This window comes from Malus sylvestris, chromosome 13 (genome assembly GCF_916048215.2).
Source record: "Malus sylvestris chromosome 13, drMalSylv7.2, whole genome shotgun sequence".
In the NCBI taxonomy this organism is placed as follows: Eukaryota; Viridiplantae; Streptophyta; class Magnoliopsida; order Rosales; family Rosaceae; genus Malus; species Malus sylvestris.
In genome coordinates, this window is record NC_062272.1 from 25,735,439 (window position 1) to 25,756,150 (window position 20,712).

General features: G+C 38.6%; 1 protein-coding gene and 1 long non-coding RNA gene across 2 annotated transcripts; one reads left to right on the top strand and one right to left on the bottom strand.

Annotated features, from left to right (window-relative positions):
• The first annotated feature begins 3,135 nt into the window (after positions 1 to 3,135).
• LOC126595778 (uncharacterized) lies at positions 3,136 to 10,736 on the top strand. Its single transcript, XR_007613679.1, has 6 exons — positions 3,136 to 3,418; positions 3,734 to 3,873; positions 4,019 to 4,578; positions 4,676 to 4,760; positions 5,038 to 5,155; positions 10,317 to 10,736. It is a non-coding gene; the product is annotated as an uncharacterized LOC126595778 (long non-coding RNA).
• LOC126595777 (60S ribosomal protein L28-1-like) lies at positions 8,610 to 10,027 on the bottom strand. The gene has a single exon (XM_050262085.1). The coding sequence runs from the start codon at positions 9,354 to 9,356 to the stop codon at positions 8,955 to 8,957; it is 402 nt and encodes a 133-aa protein (XP_050118042.1). The 5' UTR covers positions 9,357 to 10,027; the 3' UTR covers positions 8,610 to 8,954.
• Positions 10,737 to 20,712: the final 9,976 nt, after the last annotated feature.

Below are 20,712 nucleotides of genomic sequence, written 5' to 3' on the forward strand. Positions count from 1 at the left end.
AAACTTATTGCGGTTTCTCGCTATAAGGTGATCCTTATTGTTTCTCCTTTGTAATTAATAAAAAAAGGCAATAGTTTTCTATATTTCATAAATACGGTGAGGTGAAAATTACAATCATAATTTAACATAAGAACAATTTACCTGATATTTTGGAGGTTAAGATTTCTTTTCTTCGTAATTCTTGTGCTCTAGATAGTGACTTCTTCACTCAATTGTATAGCTGTCAAGCAAACAAATACATCTACAAGTGATGTTTAATAGCAAGAATGAGTATACACTAAAGTCAACAAAAAACTTAAAATAATCATCTCAGATTTTGCAGCGGCACTTAAAACTAAATTTGTTACCTGTAAGCTCGGCATCCCTGTCAATTCTCTTATGAAGCTTAAACAACTCAATTAAATTGAACCACTGCAATGAGATTTCTTGGCTTGTTTTGTCAACATGAATGATTGTAGATTTCTTATTCAATTCAACTATGGCAATATGAGGGACAACCTTTCTTGATATCATGTTGTAGATCCAATCGAACAACCCCAAAAAGTGTTGTGAAACTTTTTCATTCAACGAAACTTATTCATTTGGCGAATTACTATGATTTTCAGGCAAATACAACGTGGACCACCAACTTGTTTCGATTTGCACCTTTACCATAAACAGGTAAATTTCTTCTATTTTTAGTGTTCTCGATGCACGAGGTCCTGGAGCAGTTTCTGAATATGCCAATGCTGTCCCTCGAAGTTGTTCACCTTTTCGAGTCTTAACCAATTTTCTTAAATTTTTTTACCAAAACTCTTATTAGAATTTGTTGTTCTTTTCGATCAATTTCTTTCACCATTTTATTTACCTTGAATCATAAATTAAATATAGCATAAATATTTATGTTTTCAAAAAAATCCTTTTTAGCATGTAGGTTGAAGAGCAACACTGTCAAAAATCTTAAAAACTCAAATTAATAAATAAAAAAATACATAAAAGTTTGCGAAAGTCAGATAATTAATAAAGAAAATGTAACCAAAAACCATTTTGATAGTTTTTTAGATCAAATTTGGAAGTGGTAGTTGACGAAGAAAATACATAGATTAATTTTTTGTGGATTAATAATACCTACAAGTTGAATGTAAATATTCCTGATTTTTTCTGAATATGTTAGTTGAGTTCATGTATTGTTAAAAGGCTATTCATTTTCTTAAACATGTAAGTTGCAATTTTTCCTGAAATATTTCTTGTTCGTTGAGAGAGTGTACTTATCAACAACACTCATTAAAGCACTTCGGGGAGGATGAGAGAGTCTACTCCCAGAAAAACCTAATGAAAACACCAACCAACCAAAGCAACTGACCTTTGAACAATAATTTGAAAAATTGAAAACATAAAAAAGAAAGAAAGCAACTGACAAAAAAAAATGTAAAATGTCTAACAACATTTTATAAAAAAAAATAAATAAATAAATTAAGAATACTTCCCATTTAAGCAGCTAATAAGGACCAAAAAGTCCATATGGAAGTTTTTGGAACCCAGCATGCCTAATTTGGAGTAATCCTATTCTCAAAGCAGCAACTTTAGCACACATGAGGGTGTTCTGCTTGTTTAGCGCAAGCAACAACCATTAGGATCAAATATTCGCAGTTTAGGTACCACTTAGAGTAGATATATAGTTAACTATACAATTGTGACCTTTGCTCAAGGTTAAGCTTAACTTTAGGTGATGTAACCATGTTCACTTACCTTTAATCAAATCCAACAATGTCCTCAACTGCATTTTCACTCATATATATAACATCCCACATCAATCAACGGAGAGGGGGTGATGTGCCTTATATGTGCATGCCCACCTCCATATAGCATGAGGCATTTTGGGAACTCACGCTTCGGATTCCATCGGAACTCCGAAATTAAGCGAGTTCAGGCGAAAGCAATCCTAAGATGGGTGACCCATTGAGAAGTTCTCGTGTGAGTTCCCAGAAACAAAACAGTGAGGGCATGTCCAGGGCCCAATGCGGACAATATCATACTACGGTGAAGCCGGGACTGGGATGTGACAGAATAGTATCATAGCCACTTTGCCGTGTGGTGTAAGTGTGCCGACGAGGATGTTAGGCCCTTAAGGGGGGTGGATTTTAACATCCCACATCGACCAACGGAGAATGGGTGATATGCCCTATATGTACATACCCACCTCCATATAGCACGAGGCCTTTTGGGAACTCACTAGCTTCAGATTCCATTGGAACTCCGAAGTTAAGCGAGTTCGAGCGAGAGCAATCCTAGGATGGGTGACCCATTGGGAAGTTCTCGTGTGAGTTCCTAGAAACAAAATCATGAGGGCGTGGCTGGGGCCCAAAGTGGACAATATCGGGCAACGGAGGAGCCAGGACTAGGACGTGATAGAATATAATATGGTATTAGAGCCACTCTACCGTTCGGTGCGAGTGTGCCGACGAGTACATCGGGCCCCTAAAGGGGGTGGATTGTAACATCCCACATCGACCAACAGAGGTGGGGGGTGATGTGCCTTATATGTACATGCCCACCTCTATATAGCACGAGACATTTTGGGAACTCACTGGTTTCAGATTTCATCGGAACTCCGAAGTTAAGCGAGTTCGGGAGAGAGCATTCCCAGAATGGGTGACCCATTAGGAAGTTCTCGTGTGAGTTCCCAGAAACAAAACTGTAAGGGCGTGGCCAAGGCTCAAAGCAGACAATATCATGTTAGGACGGAGCCGATCTGAGATGTGACATATATGTTCTATTTTTCTCATTTAATTAGACTAAAAATAATTAGGCTAACTAACACATTTTTTACTTATATTTGAGGATATCAAACCTTGTACTTAATCTATACTCTTATCATTTTATACTCATTTTCACCAGTAAGCTAAACCCCCCAAGTAATGTACGCAATAAAGAAATTATATATATACTAAAAGAGAAAATGAACTGAAACACTGTTCATAAGCACAGTGTTGTTCCAGTTTTACCCTCTATTTTTTCCCTCTTTTTCAACTTTGCCTTTTTATCTTACTGTCAAGTGCAGTAGCATTCTTGAACACGTGGGATCCCGTTCCATCGACACGTCCTGCCTACCCCCTTCTCGCTCTTGCTCACCGCTCCATGTCGCTTTATCTCCTTTGTCGCTCACAATCATCGCAAAAAAACCTCAAACCATCAAATCCATTTTCACAATTTCTCTCAGAATCAACGCTTTTCCCTCGCTCACCACTTCATCGTCAACAAATCTCAACCGTAGCCGCACTACAAGCCCATATGGACGGAAAACCCATGAAGAAATCTTGGTCGTCGGCTGACAACTGAACTACAACATCGTCTTGACTCACCCTAGCATCAGTAGATTCTAGCTTCAAACCTTCTCCGACCCTTCTACCCAAAAGCTTTCTCATCGATTTATCATCAGGTAAGATACTAGAGTTTTTATTTGGCATTTGATTGAAGTTTTATGTGCATAAAATAAGAAAACAAACTCAAACCCCCAAACTAATTAACATATAAAATTCTACAAATTCTCTCACACTTAATCGAATCGATCTCAATTGTTAAGGTTTTAGGGTTTCGGTCTTCAAATTTCGGCAAATGATTTCCGTCTGAACACTGACGACAAAATATGTAAAAAAAATGATATTCTTCTCAACATATGTAGATAATTTCATTGGATAAATTCGTCCATGCACCTTAAATTTTATGTTTGCTTAGTATATGTTTTCATAATTAGATCATATCAAGCTCCATTCATGTCCACTTCTATTCCTAAGAGCCCGTCTTTTGTCAACGGCGACAACGGAGGCTAGGCCTGAAGCCAAACCAGAACCAAAAGAAATCGAAGAGAGTTATGAACCTCTTCTCAAATACAAGGTAAACAAAACTAAAATATCCTTTTTATGAACACCAATCAGCTTCTTTGCCCGTTAGGTCCATTGTTCTTCATTTTACATGTCTTTCGAAGGATATTTGAGGATAGAGATTTAATACTCCTCAATTTGGGATTTCTGTGTTGTAGATTTTGCAACAGTAGTTACATGGGAGTCAGGGAAGCCGTTGGTGATGGAGAGGGTGAAGGTTGCTCCACCTAAGGCCATGGAAATGAGGGTAAATGTCAAAGATACCTCAGTTTATCACACTAAACTCTACTTCTGCCGAAGGTCAGCAATAATAGCTACTACATATATATAATATACATAAAATATACATATAAGTGTGTATATATATGTGTGATTTTATATGATTAACCCTTGAGAATTGCAAATTTGTAAACTATGAGTAGAGTTTTCTGGGCACATTTACTTCGAGTGAATACATTGGACTTCATTCTGGTCATCTTTCCAAAATTAAGCCCCTTGCTCAGTTGGACAAAGTTTACATCCTCAGTTGTGCCATACCGACAAGTTTGGTGTCCTACTCGATGCTTTAGAGCCTTGAATTATGCATCCTAAACTGATACTACATATTGATTCGTTTGCATTATACTGGATATTTTGTTTTTTTTAATATTTGGTTTGGGTGCCCCTCTGAATGTAGCTAAAGGAAAAATTATCCTTAGTTGCTGTTTATGGCCTCGCTGTAAGTTTGGAGAAACTTTGTTGATCCCAAATTCTTTGTTCTAATAAATTGCATTTATTTTCTTTTCCATATTTATACTGATACATGCATGATCTAGGCTACTAAAGGTGCAAGAATTTTTGGGGCGCGACTGAGTATAGGGGTGGAGTCGGTGGACTTGAAGCCCAAGAGGTTTGACAAAGGTATTTAATTTTTTATTTTTTACATTTGGATTTGGTTTAACAAGTAGTTTAGTGGAAAAACACATAAACATATTTTTGCTTAAACATTCTTTTCCTGGTCATAACTAAGAAATTTGGAGTAAATGAATTTGTGAATTCGAGTTACAATGACAAACCAGTGCACGAGATGAAAAATGATTTGTTATTGTTATTATGTGTTGGACATGAATTAACATAGATAGTTAAGTTATAACTTTAACTTATATTTTTATTTTCTTTTGCTTCTCATCTACCCAAGTCTACAATGTACGTGCAACTAAAGAGAAGACCGAGACATCAACTAGTGCAGAAGCTCCTGATAAGACTAATTGCATATAGCACTACAAATGAGCACCACAAATTTAAGCTTCATGTTGGTATGTGATTTCCACTCCATCTCATCTTTTTTTTTTATTAATATCAGTTAAATTTTCAAACCTTTTGTATGTATCAAGTAATTCTCCACATAATTGAATAATGGCCCTTTTTTTTGTTTCTCTTTTTCGCCCTCCATCAATTCATTAGTTAAATAGATGCTTTGTATATATATGAAAACTTGGTTTTGATAGGCACCAAAAGTTTGGCCATAATAATTTTTCGTTACAGTAAGATTTATGATTTAATGGGTTGTGTTTAAATTTTTTGGAGTTTAAATTAAAGGGTTGAGCTTGATGGCTTTACTCTTTTCTTTTTTGTCTTTCCATTGCTGCATTATGTGTAAAATTCATATGCGTTCTTCAATTATTTTATTTTTTTAGTTTTTTGGAGGTTTCTTGGGTTGTTGATGCACAAAACCGGAGGGTCTTGGAACAACGTAAATCCGACCGTGAATATGCAAGAAAGTAAAGAACACAAGATATATTGTGGTTCACCCCAATGTTTGGGCTACGTCCACATTGATGTTGATATTGTTTCACTCTGAATGGTGAATATACAAGAAGGCTAGAGGCAGTGTGCTCTCTAGCCTATTTTCTCCCTTCCCATGGCCTAAATCTTGACCTCCCCTAATGAGGAGAGTGAGGAGTCCATTTATAGAATAACGGATCCTCACTTATTACATATTTGCCCCTTCATTTATCACATAATTACATATGAGTCCCCCGAGTATTTATACGAGATATAAATACGGAGGCCCTAAGTATGGTACAAACAGTAGTCCACCAAGTCTTTATTCAAGAGAGTCTTTTGGCTGGAGACTTGAAATTCAGTCCATGTGTGGGCCAAAGTAACTAGATGTCGTCTAGAACTGAATACTCGATATGAGGCGGTGCTCAATGTGAAATGATGCTCAACTAGAAGTAGAACATGTTGCAAGGCTGCTCGGCTTGTGGCTTATATTGCCTTGGTTGGCTCGGCTTGTGGCGTTGAAGGTAAGGGAGTCCCTTTTATATAATAAGGGCTCGCTCTTCAATAAATAAATGATGGGTTAGGAGTGATGCTCGCGGCGAATCGGTTGCTCAACAGGCGGCGATGCTCTCTAATGATGGTGAAGGAGTCCCTTTCATATAATAAGGGCTCGCTCCTCAATACATAAGTGATAGGTTAGGAGTGATGCTCGCGGCAAGGCGGTTGCTCAGTTGGCGGCGATGCTCTCTAATGAAGGTGATGGAGTCCCTTTTATAGAATAGGGTTTGCTCCTTAATATATAAGTGATGGGTTAGGAGTGATGCTCGTAGCGAGGCGGTTGCTCAACGGGCAACGATGCTCTCTAATGAAGGTGAGGAAGTCCCTTTTATAAAATAAGGGTTCGCTCCTCAATACATGAATAATAGGTGCTCTCTAATGAAAGTGAAGAAGTCCCTTTTATAGAATAAAGGTTCGCTCCTCAATACATAAATGATGGGCTAAGTCCCCCAAGTATTTTTCATGAGGCCCAGTTGCGAAAGCCCAATATATGGTACATAGTGTAGTCCCCAAAGTCTTCAGTCAATAGAGTCTGTTGGCTGGAGACTTCAAATTCAATCCATGTATAGGCCAAAGTGGCGGTTGTTCGGAGGTGGTCTTTGAATACCATGCACTGAAGCTTTGTAGGTGAAGCTTTGAAAGTGAAGCTTTGAAGCTGGAGCTTTTGTAGATGAAGCTTTTGAAGTCGGAGCTTTGTAAATGAAGCTTTCCAAGCTGGAGCCCTTGTAAATGAAGCTTTTGAAGCTGGATCTCTGTAAATGAAGCTTTCGAAGTTGGAGCTCTCGAAGCTAGAGCTCTGTAAATGAAGCTTTCGAAGCTGATTGACATGAGTGATGCTCATGAATGTTTATGTTGATTGACATGCGTGATGCTCATGGATGTTGACATGAGTGATGCTCATGAATGTTTATGTATGATTGACATGAGTGATGCTCACATATAATTTTGGAGTATTGGACATACTTTTGATCACCTAGTTAGTGATAATAGCAGCAGGTTGCCGAATAATTTTGGAGTACTAGACGTACTTTTGATCACCTAGTTAGTGATAATAGCGACATGGTGCCAAATAATTTTGGAGTACTGGACGTACTTTTGATCACCTGGTTAGTGATAATAGCTTTGATCACCTGGTTGGTGATAATATCTTTGATCACCTGGTTGGTGATAATATCTTTGATCACCTGGTTGGTGATAATAGCGGCAGGGTGCCGAATAAATTTGGAGTACTGGATGTACTTTTGATCACCTGGTTGGTGATAATAGCCGCAGGCTGCCAAATAATTTTGGAGTACTGGACGTACTTTTGAGTAGTGGACGTACTTTTGATCACCTAGTGGGTGATAATAGCGGCAGGCTGCTGAATAATTTTGGAGTACTAGACGTACTTTTGATCACCTGGTTGGTGATAAGCAAGTGGGTGTCCGGTCAGACAAGAGATCACCATGAGCATGTGGCTTATCAGTCTATAAGTTGGTAGACTTCTTTAATCAATAACAATGTTGATCGGTGGATCTAGTTGCTCAATAATTCCTGACAATAAATGATAGTATAAGTACGACCGTATAATGAATAAATCAAATTGACAAAGTTTGTCAAGGCAAAATATTGTATTATGTGCCTTTTATGAATAAATGATTTATTTTGCTGTGTGATAAATGACATGTTGCATAAATCAACAATATATTAGGTATTGCCTAAATGTGTGTGTATATATATATATATAATCATGAATAAATGATTTATTCAGTTGTTTGATAAATGACATGCTGCATAAATCAATAATATATTAGATATTGCCTAAATGTGTGTGTGTATATATATATATAATCATGAATAAATGATTTATTCAGTTGTTTGATAAATCACATGTTGTATAAATCAATAACATGGTAGTAATCATATGATATCAGAAATTATATTATTTAATCATAAGTCATCATGGTATAAAAATAATAGAATTATAATTTTATAATTAGTCATCATGACACAAATAAAATAATAAGATATTAAATAAACAATGATATTGTGAAAACATAATGATGTTTGCTAAAAATGAAAAGTAAAGCTTTCTTTATTTTTTTCCTTTTGTTAGATGGCAGACAGAATAATGATAGAATTAATAATAGGATGATTATAAGAAAACTTATCGTTTTAGAGTGGGCATCTTTTGGTCCAACAGAAAGTGGGATGGGGGACCTTGGTGCAGTGTAGTGGTGCACTGTAAAGTATTAAGTTTTGGGTCATTTGCTAGCTCCAACAAGACTTGGTGTCGGCACCTCTTGCTGTGCAGGCTCAAGTGGTCCCTTTAAAGTTTTTCCAATCAAGTATTTGACAGTTGCCCCTTTGTTCTGTTCCGTGGCTTTTTCAGAAAAATAGGCATGGGGTCATGCACAAAGCCCTAGCATGCCATCGTGTGGCCACAGAGCTCCATAGTTGTTGCCAAAGAGTTCGTTCTTTTCCAACTTCTCATAAGCATCAGCTTTGAGGGGGATCCACCCGTATATAACCTCACCGGCGGCGGTGTTAAGCCAAGAGGACCAGCCGGCAGAGACTTGCTCAGCCTCCAAAGAAGAACGACTTGAAAAACCCAATCTGAAGCTAAAAGCACCACCTTTCCCACGATTGTGACTATTATGGCTATGATAAGACCAGCTTTATGATGATCATCTGTAAATGAAGCTGGGGGACTACTTTTTGATGATCTGTTATAACTACCATATTGCAAGTGCTATACCACTTGCCCCTGTTACTATGCATGTTATTGATCGTCTACAAATCCAAATCCCCAGTGCTACACACCCTACGGACCGGGACGGTCTCTGACTCCCTCATGATGAAAGTTATCACAGCAGCATAAAACTGATTCGCAACCGCCTTGGCCATCCTGCGAAACTCCTGCTTCATCACAGACTTATGCAACAGAACAACGGGCTTGTTCTGCTTCTTTGTCTTACTTGTCACCAGCAGCACAGATTGATCTTTGCCCACACCCTGAATGGTCACGGTTTTCTTGTTTGCCAACCCAGAGTACTTGTAGGAGTGGAGATTGAGGAGGTTGTTGGGCTCCTTGGTGAACCGCACGCCGACGTGACTCCTCTCGTACTCTTTCACCAGAAAAGAGTTGTTCTTCTTCACTATCTCCCATATTAGTTGCCCTAGAACTGTCGCCATCTCCGAGATTTTGATTCAACCGCTCAGATTGGGGATTTAGGGTTTACAGAAGAGAGAGGAGAAGCTGGGGTTTATCATTCGATGAGCCTGCGAGCGTCTTCGGGGGAGAGCTTAGGAGCGGAGGCAGGATCCGTGTCCAGATTGACGCCATTCTTGTCCAGCTTTCGCTTCTTGGTTGGGTCCATTGGCAGAAGAGCAAGGTTAAACCCTAACCTTTGGGAAAAGAAACAAAGAGTCTAGAGAGAGAGCGAGTTGGGATTTTTCTATTTACTAGCATAGAGAGGCTAGGCTCTTCCTGTCTGTGGTCCTGTGGAATGTAGAGGTAGAAGGGTCGGAGTTTGGGGTTTGGTTTGCTTAGGTTTTTGCAGATTCACGGTGGTGTGTGGTGAGGTTTCACGGTGGTGAGATGAAAAAATGAAAGAGAACCGACATAACTTTTCGTGTTGTTTCTCACAGACGGCGCCAAATGTTGATGCACAAAACCGGAGGGTCTTGGAACAACGTAAATCCAACCGTGAATCTACAAGAAAGTAAAGAACATAAGATGTATCGTGGTTCACCCCAATGTTTGGGCTACGTCCACACTGATGTTGATATTGTTTCACTCTGAATGGTGAATATACAAGAAGGCTAGAGGCAGTGTGCTCTCTAGCGTATTTTCTCCCTTCCCATGGCCTAAATCTTGACCTCCCGTAATGAGGAGAGTAAGGAGTGCTTTTATAGAATAAGGGCTCCTCACTTATTACATATTTGCCCCTTCATTTATCACATAATTACATTTGAGTCCCCCGAGTATTTATACGAGATCTAAATACGAAGGCCCTAAGTATGGTACAAACAATTGGTTTTTTATGGTGAGTTCACGACTTGGTTTAGCTTATTTTTCTATCTCCAAATATAAGTTATTAGATGCTTTTCTTTGTTTTCCTCTAATTTTTAAACTTATTTTTTGTTATTTAGTGTGAGAAAATGGCTTCAAAATTGGAATTTCCATTATATGGGCAAGGGAAAACAGGAAGAGAACACCAATAGTGGTGACGATGGAGAATCCCTTCTTTGCGGTGGAAATCGACGGTCTATGTGCAACATTTAGCCCAGTTCATAAGAGCAGTGGTCAAAATGAAGAACCAATGACATGGGGATTTGTTTAATTTTATCAAGTTTTGTACTGAGGTAAAACTCCCCCCATTTAACATAGTTTTAAATGCTGATTAGTATGTGTGTGAATTGGATTGTGAGTATGGTTGTATATATGTAATAGTAGAATTAGAAACATTGTTGTAATTATGTGTAACTAGAGTTGTAAACCCGCGCATAATGCGGGCTTTTTTGCTTGTTATTACTAATTGACTATTAATAAGAAATCATCATGTGCTTTCATCTGGAATATGATCAACAATTTATCAAAACTATTTTTTTATACAATTTATCATCTTCTCTTTGGCAGCCCTACATGTGACCTCTGATTTCTACCAGTGCAGCCAACTTACCCCATCCCCACCCCTAAATCTGATCCAAAGCAACCAAACCAGGGCCTACCAAGACAACAACAAAACCCTAAACGGAGCAAAACCCACAAAGCCCATTCTTTAAAGAAATGGCATGGCCGTAAATAAACTGAAATCCACCCCAAAACACTGTTCATTAGTATAGTGCAATTTCATCCCTTACTTTAGACTAAATTAATGTTGATACTCCTAATACCTCTACTTAAAAAAAATAAACAAAAAATAAAAAGAAGAGTCCAAAAATGAAACTTGTGTTGTGATCTATTTTATCTAACAATATTTAGGGTGGCCGGCGACAAGGAGAAGAGAGAAAAGGGAGATGTGTTTATGGAATTGTAGAGGAATGTGTGTTGTTATCTCTTCTACATTATGCCTTTATTTATAGTAGTAGAAGGAGAGAAGATATTCCTTTTTCCCCAAGTAATACAAGTTGTAATAGGAAATGATAAATGGAATCAAATCTAATCTAGGATTTACACAATCACACTTAAACTAGGAATGTTTACAACACTCCCCTTTGAGTATGTAAATACTCAAGGTAGATTTAGTATCACGCAGAAGTTGAGGAAGTCGACTCATCGATACTAATTCCAAGGAACAACACTTATTCTCAATAAGGTAGGAACTTGCATAAGTAGTAAGTCTCACTAAAAAAACCCTAAGGCTATGGCAAAAACCCAAGGAGGGATAAAATCCATAGTCTAAGGAAAAATGCGTGAGAAATGCAAAGTCAAAGAAACATCCACAGGATGTCATCAGGGATATGACCAGCCCAAGGTGGGTGCCTCGTTAAAACTTAGTTAGGTAGTAAAAACCCAGTGGGAAAAATACTCCTAATCATAGGGGAAAAGAGTACATTAAGATCAAGCATCTACAGGATACTCCCTCTGAGTTTGACATAATTCCAAAGAGAAATAGCAAAGTTACAACTCTGAAAGTTTACGCATACCAATTCCATGAACAAGCTTCTAAAACGTCGTCTTCGATAGTGATTTGCTGAAGAGATCGGCCAGATTGTCTTGTGAACGGATTTGCGTGACTTTAATCTTCTGATGCTCTTATTGTTGATGTGTAAAGAAGAACTTCGACGCAATGTGCATGGTGTTGTCTCCTTTGGTGAAGAGATCGGCCAGATTGTCTTGTGAATGACCATTCATAAGAGTCCTCGAAGACTTCGCTTTATCCTCATTAAAGCGACGCAACACCTTCTGTGTGTAGTTTGATTGCTGTACTAAAATTTCATCCGAACAATGCTCTATCTCTATACCGAGACAATATCGAGTCTTACCTAGATCTTTCATCTCAAATTCTGACTTCAGGTGCGCGGCAGTTTTCGCGAGTTCTTCAGGAGTTCTGATAAGATTCATGTCATCGACATATACTACAACAATCACAAATCCGGAATGTGACTTCTTAATGAACACACAAGGTCATAATTCGTTGTTCACATATCCCTAACTAGTCAAATACTCACTCAAACGGTTATACCACATTCTTCCGGATTGTTTCAAATCATAGAGTGAAAGCCTCAGCCGAATTGAAAGTGTGTTCCGGGGTTTAGAAATATTTGAACCAGTCAATGTAAGTCCTTCGAGAACTTTCATATAGATTTCCATATCAAGATCCCCATAGAGATACGCGGTTACTACATCCATCAGCTGCAGATCCAGTTTTTTGGAATCTACCAAACTGATAAGGTAGCGAAAAGTAATCATATCCATAACGAATGAATAAGTTTTGTCATAGTTAATCCTGGAGCGTTGTGAGAAGCCTTGTGCAACAGGATGAGCTTTTTAACGCATAATTTCATTCTTCTTATTACGCTTTCGAACGAAAACCCACTTGTAGGCAACGGGCTTCACATGTGGAGGAGTAGAAGCTATGGGTCCAAACACTTTACATTTCACAAGCGAATCGAGTTTGATTTGGATTGCTTGTTTCTAGTTTGACTAATCAGTTCTACGGCAACATTCATCAACAAAACACAATTCAATGTCAACACTCAACATGATCGCAGTAACTACTACAAATGTTAATGCATCGTCGATAATCATCTCATTTCTACGCCACACATCATCTAAGCTTGCATAATATACCGAAATCTCATGATTATTGGGAAGAGGATTCGTCTTTTCAAGGATGCTTCCATAATCTAGAATTTCCTTATGAGTAGGGTAGAATGAGTAAGCAATAGTCTGATTCACGGTAAGTTCTTCAGGACCTTGTGCGTAAGGGCAGAGAGATCGACACATATACCGCACAACCAAAAATACGTAGATGCGATATGTCGGATTCTTATCTGGTAACCAACTGAAGGGTACTAAATGGTTGTGTCGTAACAGGCCTCAGGCGGACCAACTTTGTTACGTGCGATATTGCATGGCCCCAAGCAGCGATTGGGAACTTGGTACGTATGATCAACGATCGAGAAATCATTTGTAAGCGCTTAATGAAAGCCTCTGCCAGGTCGTTCTTGGTATGAACATAGGGTACAAGATGTTCAACTTCAACCTCAACCGACATGCAATAGTCATCAAAAGTTTTAGATGTGAATTCTCTAGCATTATCCAATCGAATAGATTTGATCGGATAATTAGGGTGGTGAGCCTTAAGCTTGATAACCTAAGCCAACAGTTTGGAGAATGCAGTGTTCCTTATGGACAACAAACACACTTGTGACCAACGCGTGGAAGCGTCAACCAAAACCATAAAGTATCTAAATGGTCTGCAGGGAGGGTGAATCGGTCCACAAATGTCCCCTGAATCCGTTGTAGAAAAATGGGAAGATTCGAATGAATCTTGTCATAAGAAGGCTTAGTAATAAGTTTTCCCATCGAACATGTTTGACATGCGATTCCTTGGATCAAACCTAAACTTCGGGTTAGTGGATGCCCGTGTGAAAATTTAAGGATACGGCGAATCTCTATTCGTCCATGATGTCCCAAACGATCATGCCAAAGTGTAATTTCGTGCGCGATCCTAGTAGTAGGGCTAGCCACATAGTGGCATTCAATGGGGAGTATGGTCGTAGTATACAGACCACTCGGGATACGCTCCATCTTATCTAGAATACGCTTCTGGCCATATTCGTAGGAAGTTATGCATAGAAATTCAACTCCGTTTTCTTCGTGGGTTTCAGCGTGGTAATTGTTGTCTTTAATGTCCTTGAAACTTAACAACATTCTTCTGGAACGTGGAGAATAGAGTGCCTCATAAATGGTCAACATTGTACCATTAGACAACATTATACGTGTCTTACCGTATCCTTCTATCAGGTTGGATGGGCCTGAGAGGGTTGTCAAAGATGCATTCTTAGGTGTGAAGTTAGTGAAATATATGTGTTCACGCAAAACTGTATGCATGGTTGCACTATCTGCCAGACAACTAACTTTCCCACTAGTCATACCTAGAATGAAAAATTAATTTGAATCAGTCACTTGCATAAAAGTTTATAAAAACAATTATCAATTCAAAATAATTTCATTTATTCAAGGATTAAAAACTTAATATCCATAACAAATCATCAACTAATAATCCAAACATAAAGGAAAATTGTTCAAAAATCAACCAAAAACAAATGAGGGGTTCGGCCACTAGGTGGAATTCGGCCCCAATTGTCTTATTTCAACTCCCAATTGTCTTATTTCAACTAAAAATAAGTCTATGTCTAAAATTCTAATCTTCCATAGGGGTGGTATCCACCTGAAAATCAGAAACCTTTATCTTTGTAGTCTCCGGTTCGTCCACTTGCATGAAGTTTGATTCAAACTTCTTACGACGAGAATGGTATTCATCTACAACCTTCTTGGGAGCTCGGCAAACACGGGACCAATGGTCCTTTGAACCATAACGATAACACATGTTCGCATCCATGGTTTCAGGTGCTTTGCCCTTATTCTTGAAGTTCGGGGCCTTGGGAGCGAGGTTTGGGCGCTTCTGGGCTTTGTTTCCTCCCTTGGATGGGCCTTGACTTTGTTAACCTTGGTAGGATGGCTTATGGCCGCCCCTATCACGCCCCATTTGGCGTTTTGGGCGTTGGTGATTGCTATAATGTGCTTCAGGCACAGCAGTCACCCTAGTAGGCCGAACCTGATGATTCTTCATCACCGGCTGGTTCTGCTTTTCAGCGAGAAGTAAAACAGAGATCAAATCAAAAAACTTGGTGAACTTCTGAGCTCTATATTGTTGCTGCAGAACAATATTATAAGCAAAAAAGGTCGAATAGGTCTTCTCCAGGAGATCATCTTCAGTCAAAGTTTCATTGCAAAACTTAAGAAGTGATCGAATTCGACAAACTTCATAATTATATCCATTCGTAGACTTAAAGTCTTGGAAACGCAAATGCTGCCAATCATGTCTTGCTTCAGGCAAGAATATGTCCTTTTGGTGATCAAAACGATCAGCCAATGCAACCCATAATGCACGTGGATCCTCCTCAGCAAGATATTCAGTTTGCAGAGCATCATGAATGTCTTCGGATGAAGATCATAGCAGTGGCTTTTTTCAACTTCGCCAACAGGCTCGTCCGTTAATTCTTCAATGGCAGGACATAAGTTCTTTGCAGTGAGGTGGAGCTTCACATTTCCAGAGACCTCTAAAGCGACGAAGTTGAGTTTGTTCAAATTTGACATGTTCCTCTCACAAAATAGATGGACAAGATGTGGTTAGTGTGATGGAGAAAAATCAATCCATTCGCGTAGGAGTAGAACATACAGGTTCTAATAGACATGATTTGGTTTAATTTTGCATGAAAAACTTCGAGTTTTCATGGGTGATGTGTTTAAATGAAAAACTTCAAGTTTTCAAACAAGGCATGGTTATAAGAAACTTCAGATTTCAAAATAATTATGAACTTCAGGTTCATATATTCCTGCAGGCAAATACAAATATATACAAACAAATATGCAACAAGAATATGCAAAGAAATCATTTTAAGTTTATAATTATAATTGAATTTTAATTATTTGGACTTCGGGCCAAATTAAAGTGTGGGCGAAAAAATATAAAACCCATTTGGCCTAAAATAATTAGGCGAATAAAACACGGGACCCAAAAGAAGATATAAGCCCACGGGGTGTCTTAATAACATGGTGTCGTGTGACCTAGGCCCAAAATTGGGTTGGGGGGGTCACAGGTGAGCTTCAGGCTCATAGGTAGATATGGGCAAGGGAATAGGTTGCTGATGGCAGACCCAAAAAAATTCAACATGGGCTGCATCATGCAAGCCGAAAAACCAATTTTTTTTTTTTTTACGCAGCCCGCTTCAGACAAGCCCAGAACAATAAAAAATTGTTTTTTTTCCATACAGGTTAGGCCATGACATCGCATAGCAGTAGCAAGCCCAACGAGCACTGATGCAGGCCGAGTGGTCGAGACCCAATTTGGGCTTGGGTCGAGGAGGTTCGAGACACCCCAGCGACACTGGGTGTCGGAACGTAGCTGGAAGGATGCCAGTGTCGCTTCAGGCGACTATCCTCGGGGGTTTATTGAACGGGGAAGCATGGGAAACCAACTGGGGACCCAAATAAGAACGGAGATTGGAGAAATCTCGACGTGATATCAAAACCCTAGAATTTTCGATTGTAATTTCAAAGAAAAAATCGAATTTCAGACAAGAACTCGTCAGGGGGTAGCCGGAGGTGGCTGGGCATGGCTCCAGGCCATGCTATTCGATGGTTTCATGGGGGGCGATGCCTTCTGGGCGTCAGGTCTAGGTGTTGGGCCTGGAGCTGTAGCTTTAGGATAGGTTCTTAGCTCGAGAAAGCATGGGGGTGGCTCATCGCCATGGATGAAGGTCACGGGTTCGAAAGAACCCTAGGTTTCCCGTTTTAATAATTTTTCTTTTATTTTTATTTCAATTCAATTATATACATATATAATTCAATTTAATAGTATGCATATGCAAAAATATTTGATGCAATTCATGCCAATATCAAATTCACATAATTTCAACAATTATGATTATGAGGCATACACAATTTATGTAGAATCTAAAATTCATAAAACGTAAAGTTGGGTCCTGCATCATGGTGAATGTTCATGCTATCAGGGCTGCAAAAATATTGAGTTAAAAGCCGTTGTTTTGAAAGAACCTGATTGCGTAATGATATGGATGAACTGGTTTGATGCAGAAAAATTCTTCAATGTTAGATTCCTTAGCGCAGCGGTAGAAGCGTGCTGATAACGTGTTGTGGTCTATTTTATCTGATAATATTTAGGGTGGTCGGAGGCAAGGAGAAGAGAGAAAAGAGAGATGTGTTTGTGGAATTGTAGGGGAATGTGTGTTGTTATCCCTCCTACATTGTGCCTTTATTTATAGTAGTAGAAGGAGAGAAGATATTCCTTCTTCCCCAAGTACTACAAGTTGTAATAAGAAAGGATAACTAGAATCAAATCTAATCTAGAATTTACACAATCACACTTAAACTAGAAATGTTTACAACAACTTGTATAAAAATAATACTAATAATTAAAATAAAGGGCTTTTAGATCTAGGTCCAAGAATATAGGTTGTTTTTTGGTGTGAGTCGAGTTATCTAATTACATATTTTTATACCAATTTTGTCTTTTTAGACAAATATTTAAATTCATTAACTTTTGTGCAAAGGTAGATTATAAAAAAGAAAAAAAAACGTAATTCAATTAATCTGTGTTATAGGTAGAATATGAAAAAAAAAAAAAAAAAAAAAACCCTATGATATAGGTAGATAAATAATTAAACATACATTATACCTATAAGAGAGATATTAAACCTAACTAAAAGGTACCAAAACATAATATACCTACAAGCAAGACACATTAATCAGTGATACATGTTGATTATAAAAAAGAATCATTCGTATAGGTAGATAAATACAATTAACAATGTGATATACTTTGATTATCTTTAGAGCAAAAAGAAGAATAACAAGAAATAACAACAAAAAAAAAAAAAAAAGATAAATACAATTAATTTTTATAGTAAATATTATCAATAAATAAATAATTATTGATAATAAAATAATCCTAAATGACACATCCCGACCCGAATTGTCCACTAGGACTTCGAATCGAGTTGTGCTAGCCGACACCTGGAAGGTGACGAAGCCATAACGTGTAGTGATGTGGAAAATGTGAATGAATTTAAACTTAAAAGTACCTAAATACAAGAGTGCACTGGGAGCGGGAATGAACCCATTTCACACGTAACGTCAGAACATAAGTAAAGTACAGAATAGTGGATTGAGAATCATACCATCGAAGGTAATCTCCAATACCACAATTTGCCACGAATCCTCGTCGATAAGAAAGCCTAGCTATTAAAACCTGGAGGGGCGAAAAAACAAGGGTGAGTGGGCCTGAAAATAAAGTTTTAATAAAAACATTTTGAAAACGTTAACCCCTCGCTGTAAAACCTACATAGTTTCCAGAAAATCATACTACGTATAAGTATGAAATCAAATGTAAATCAACAGTAAATCCAGAAATATTCCAAATCACTACATATCAGCAATAGTATATTAAAATCAGGTGCTCATCAATCTATTCTGACACACGAATTAGAGTTGCCTAATGCAACATGTACGACAGTGTCGGAGTTGCCTATTGTTGCAACCTATACGACAGTGTCAGAGTTGCCTATTATTGCAAACTGTACGACAATGTCAGAGTCGCCTATTATTGCAATATGTACGATTGTGATGAATGTTCGAGTGTAGTGAATAATGAACTACGAATGGCTTGATCTCTATTTAGGGTACGTAGGCAGTCTAACGAGGATGTTAGATGCAGCCATAAAGTCTATGAAGAATTATTGCGCAGTTGGATCTTAAGTTGTGTTTTTCCATTTCCCGGAGGCGAGGTATGTTAGAGATACGGGTAGCATTGGTCCCCGGACCTTTGAATTTTCAGCGAACGTTGATGCTTGCCTTGTAGTATAGGTGGTGTCAAATTTAGAGTTTCCTTAGATTTGTGAACCTTGGAGTGAGAGACTAGTACGTCTTGCCTATGGGGTATGAATTGGGTAGTTAAGTTGACCGTTCTTTCGAATCATTTACATTGGTCGTGGTGATTCAATTCGTATTAGTTTCGTTTTCTTCTTATTCCAAGTGTCCTGTCCGAGAACGTTGTGTTCTTTTGAATCTGGTGGCTAGAGTTTCCTTAGTGAGTTAGTCGTTGAGGTAGAAGTTTAGTTTCGTGGCGAAGTGGTTGTCTTGAAATCCCCGTGTTGGATTTGATTGACAAAAGCGTTAGTGGGGGGATACCTCTTGGATTCGTATTTTTTTTTTGGATTCTTGAAGTATCGAAAGTGAAGTTGGCTAAGTTCTTAGTGTCGAAGAGAAGGGCGAGATCCTTATCCGATGTTGATGACGTGGTTGTCAATATCGAGTTCGAATAGTGCTGTGATTGTTCCTTGTAGTTTGGCTTATGGAAATTTCCGAAATTTCTATAAGGTGGGGAGGATGTGATATCCCATCCCAAAATTAGTATTTTATTTTATTCTTGACGTATTTCAATGATTTAATTGAAACTAGTTCGTTAATTCTCCAATTTTGAGAAAAATGACGTGAGGGGTACTTTAGTCATTTCCAATTTTCTCGACCTTTGCAGTCAACTCTTGAGTTGGTTAGGCAGAGTTTGATTCCATGAGGGCATATGTGTAAACGGATCTTAATTCCAAGTCACAACGAAGAAGTTAGAGTCGTTTGAAGTTGGTGGCATTTTGGTAATTTTACCAAAATGCTATAATTGGAGAGAAACCTCCAGAAAATTGGGAATGTTTCTAAAAAAATGAGGAAGGGCTGCTGCTAACCCGTTTTGAGGGCGAATTGGACCCGTTAACCCACAAACCTGACCCCGCTTATATCTCCTTCATCCGAGCTCCGTTTTGGGTGATCCTGGTGTCCATGGAAAGCTCTTGACGAACCCTACATCTATGTAGTGTTAAATTTCCCGTTTTCTTTTGCATCTTTGTAGTTCGAAGCCACAAAGCCCACGACCTTTCCGGCGGTTTTATCATTTTTTCGGTGATTCCGGCAACCATTTCCTTCAAGTGAGGTATGAAACTTCATCTACTCTTCATAATCTTTAACTTGGTATGCTTAGACAACACTCGTGGACGGTCCCACGCACCGCCACACGCGGTGGTAGTCAAGGTGGAGGGTTTAGAAACCCCGAATTTTCAACATTAACTAAATGAGTTCAATTTTACATGGTAGCTAGAGCTCAACAAGTGAAACACTTTTCACAACTAGGCCAACGATAAATTCTAACCGGAAACCATCCAAATTCAACGGAGAAAACCAAATTACTAGGGTTCTAAACACTCAACTCTAAAATGAATGCGAAAGCACAAACTAAGCATACCAACTTGAAGATTATGAAAAGTAGATGAAGTTTCATACCTCACTCGAAGGAAATGGTTGCCGAAATCATCGGAAAAATTATAAAACCGCCAAAAAGGTTGTGGGCTTTGTGGCTTCGAACTGCAAAGATGGAAAAGAAAACGGGAAATCTAACACTACAGAGATGTAGGGTTCGTCAAGAGCTTTCCATGGACACCAAGATCACCCAAAACTGAGCTCGGATGAAAGAGATATAAGCGGGTCAAGTTTGTGGGTTAACAGGTCCAATTCGCCCCCCAAAACGGGTTAGCAGCAGCCCCTCCTCCTTTTTTTCAGAAACATTCCTGATTTTCTGGATGTTTCTCTCCAATTATAGCATTTTGGTAAAATTACCAAAATGCCACCAACTTCAAACTACTCTAACTTCTTCGTTGTGACTCAGAATTAAGATCCATTTACACCTATGCCTTCATGGAATCGAACTCTACCTAACCAACTCAAGAGTTGACCGAAAAGGTCGAGAGA